The sequence below is a fragment of the Sinocyclocheilus grahami genome, unplaced genomic scaffold (assembly GCF_001515645.1).
Source record: "Sinocyclocheilus grahami isolate Dianchi unplaced genomic scaffold, SAMN03320097.WGS_v1.1 scaffold10332.1, whole genome shotgun sequence".
In the NCBI taxonomy this organism is placed as follows: domain Eukaryota; kingdom Metazoa; phylum Chordata; class Actinopteri; order Cypriniformes; family Cyprinidae; genus Sinocyclocheilus; species Sinocyclocheilus grahami.
This window is the reverse complement of record NW_015513167.1, coordinates 2,713-4,486: the sequence shown is the minus strand read 5'-3', so window position 1 is coordinate 4,486 and position 1,774 is coordinate 2,713. Positions and strand designations below refer to the sequence as shown.

The following is a 1,774-nucleotide window of genomic DNA, read 5'->3' as shown; positions in this document are numbered from 1 at the left end:
ATACTTTACACCTCTCATGTGCACTTCTCCAGGAAGAGCGAGCGCACACACATCGAGCAGAGCAAGAGCACACCCAGCATCTGATCAAACTAAAGACTCTTCGGAGATATGAAGGATTCAATACTTCTCTCTAGGTACTCAAGATTAACATGAGATTAGCAGAAACTGTTATGTTTTGTCCCATTTAAACATTACCCAAGTCACTGTCTCCTTCACTTGCAACTTCATACTGTAATCTTCAGTTACCAAGTATCTCACCAAGTATGACACTCATGACTTGAGCAAAAGATGGCATAGTTGAGAATTGCCTCTCAGATTTTGTCCTGCTTTCTACTGTTTTCATATAATTTTAAATAATTCTGTGTTTTGTGCCACTTAAATAGTCTCACTGCATCAAGAGGAAGCTGGAGGAGTGGCCATGGAAAGCAAAAGTGAAAGCATCTGAGTACCTATATATTTATGTCGAAGCTCAACAAAACAACAGATTAAAGATGGAGAACTACGAGTACGCTGTGTTTTTTGAGGCAGAGAATCTCTCTGATGCAGAACTAAGACAAATGGAAAAGTATTTTAAAATCAAGAGAAGGTCTGGAGGGGGAGAGTGTAAGATCAACAAAGTGGGTGACACAACTTACATGACAACTTTTATGGAGAAAGAAGGTAAGGATGTTTTATTTATTTATTTTGCACCGTTATAATCAATGCCACTTTTTATCTTAATTAAGCTTTTCATTCAGCAAAACAAATGTAATATTTGATTTATAATGACAACACTTTATACTCATCAATATGTATTTGTATTCAAAGCCCAGGAAAGAGTACTAGAACGAAAGGATCACGTCATTAAAATAGAAGGACAAGAGGAGATCCATGTTTTATTGAGGTGTGAAAATGTTGCTGAAAGCAGCAAACAATCTAAAGAATCTCCAAATCAGGTAAGTGGCACAAAACAAACAGCTATTTTGCTTCTATTTATATATGTGCTGTATCTTGTTTCCTGCTTGTACAAGATGGTCGAACCAGTTTTTCCCGAAGCAAAAAGAGAAACGCTCTGCGTAGTTACCTTGAATACAGTAGTTCTCTGAAATTACCTGCTAGGGCTTGACAATAAGGAAGGTCTGGGAAAAGGCTGGGCAATAAACTATATCATATCAAGATTGCAATACAATTGGTCAATAACAACTGTGGCTGGTGCCTTTTAGTACACCCAGCTATGTACAGATGTATAACTGAACTATCAGTAACTGGAATAATATGAAGGCATGCAACAAGCCAATAAATATATTACCCTAATTTATATCCTAATTAAAGGACAAAGGTGGGTGCTGGTGTGTAGAAACGCATAACTTTATTTCTTGTTACGCATCCGTATACATATATAAATACTAATAATTTCACTCCAAGCAAGACAGATTAAAAGGACATAAAGAAATGCACACAGGCAAGGCAAATTGTAAACCCTATAAATACTAAAAAAAAAAAACAATGCACACAATACTCCCCTTTACACAAGCAAGTAATCATACAATAAATTCATCAATCACCTTAATGTGATACACTGCAATCAGAACAGTTCTGTGAGAATCTTTAAGGGAATTATTGCACGTTGCACACAATACTATTGCATTAAAAGGGACCCTGGAGTATAAATATAGTTGTTAACGTCAATGAACAGACAAAACAATATGAAAAAAAAAAAACGATTTGAAAATTCACAAGAAAATAAAATACAAGACAATATTTGGTCGAGATACAACTATTTGAAAATCTGGAA

The 1,774-nt window shown here is 35.5% G+C and overlaps 1 protein-coding gene across 1 annotated transcript in view; it reads left to right on the top strand.

Moving 5' to 3' along the window:
* Positions 1-443: 443 nt before the first annotated feature.
* LOC107578454 (uncharacterized) overlaps positions 444-1,774 on the top strand; it is a gene marked incomplete at its 3' end in the record, with an annotated part of 3,911 nt that continues 2,580 nt past the window's right edge. The window contains exons 1-2 of the mRNA XM_016264408.1: positions 444-660; positions 808-935. Coding sequence (XP_016119894.1) covers positions 492-660; positions 808-935 — 297 coding nt within the window. The remainder of the gene's footprint in view (positions 661-807; positions 936-1,774) is intronic.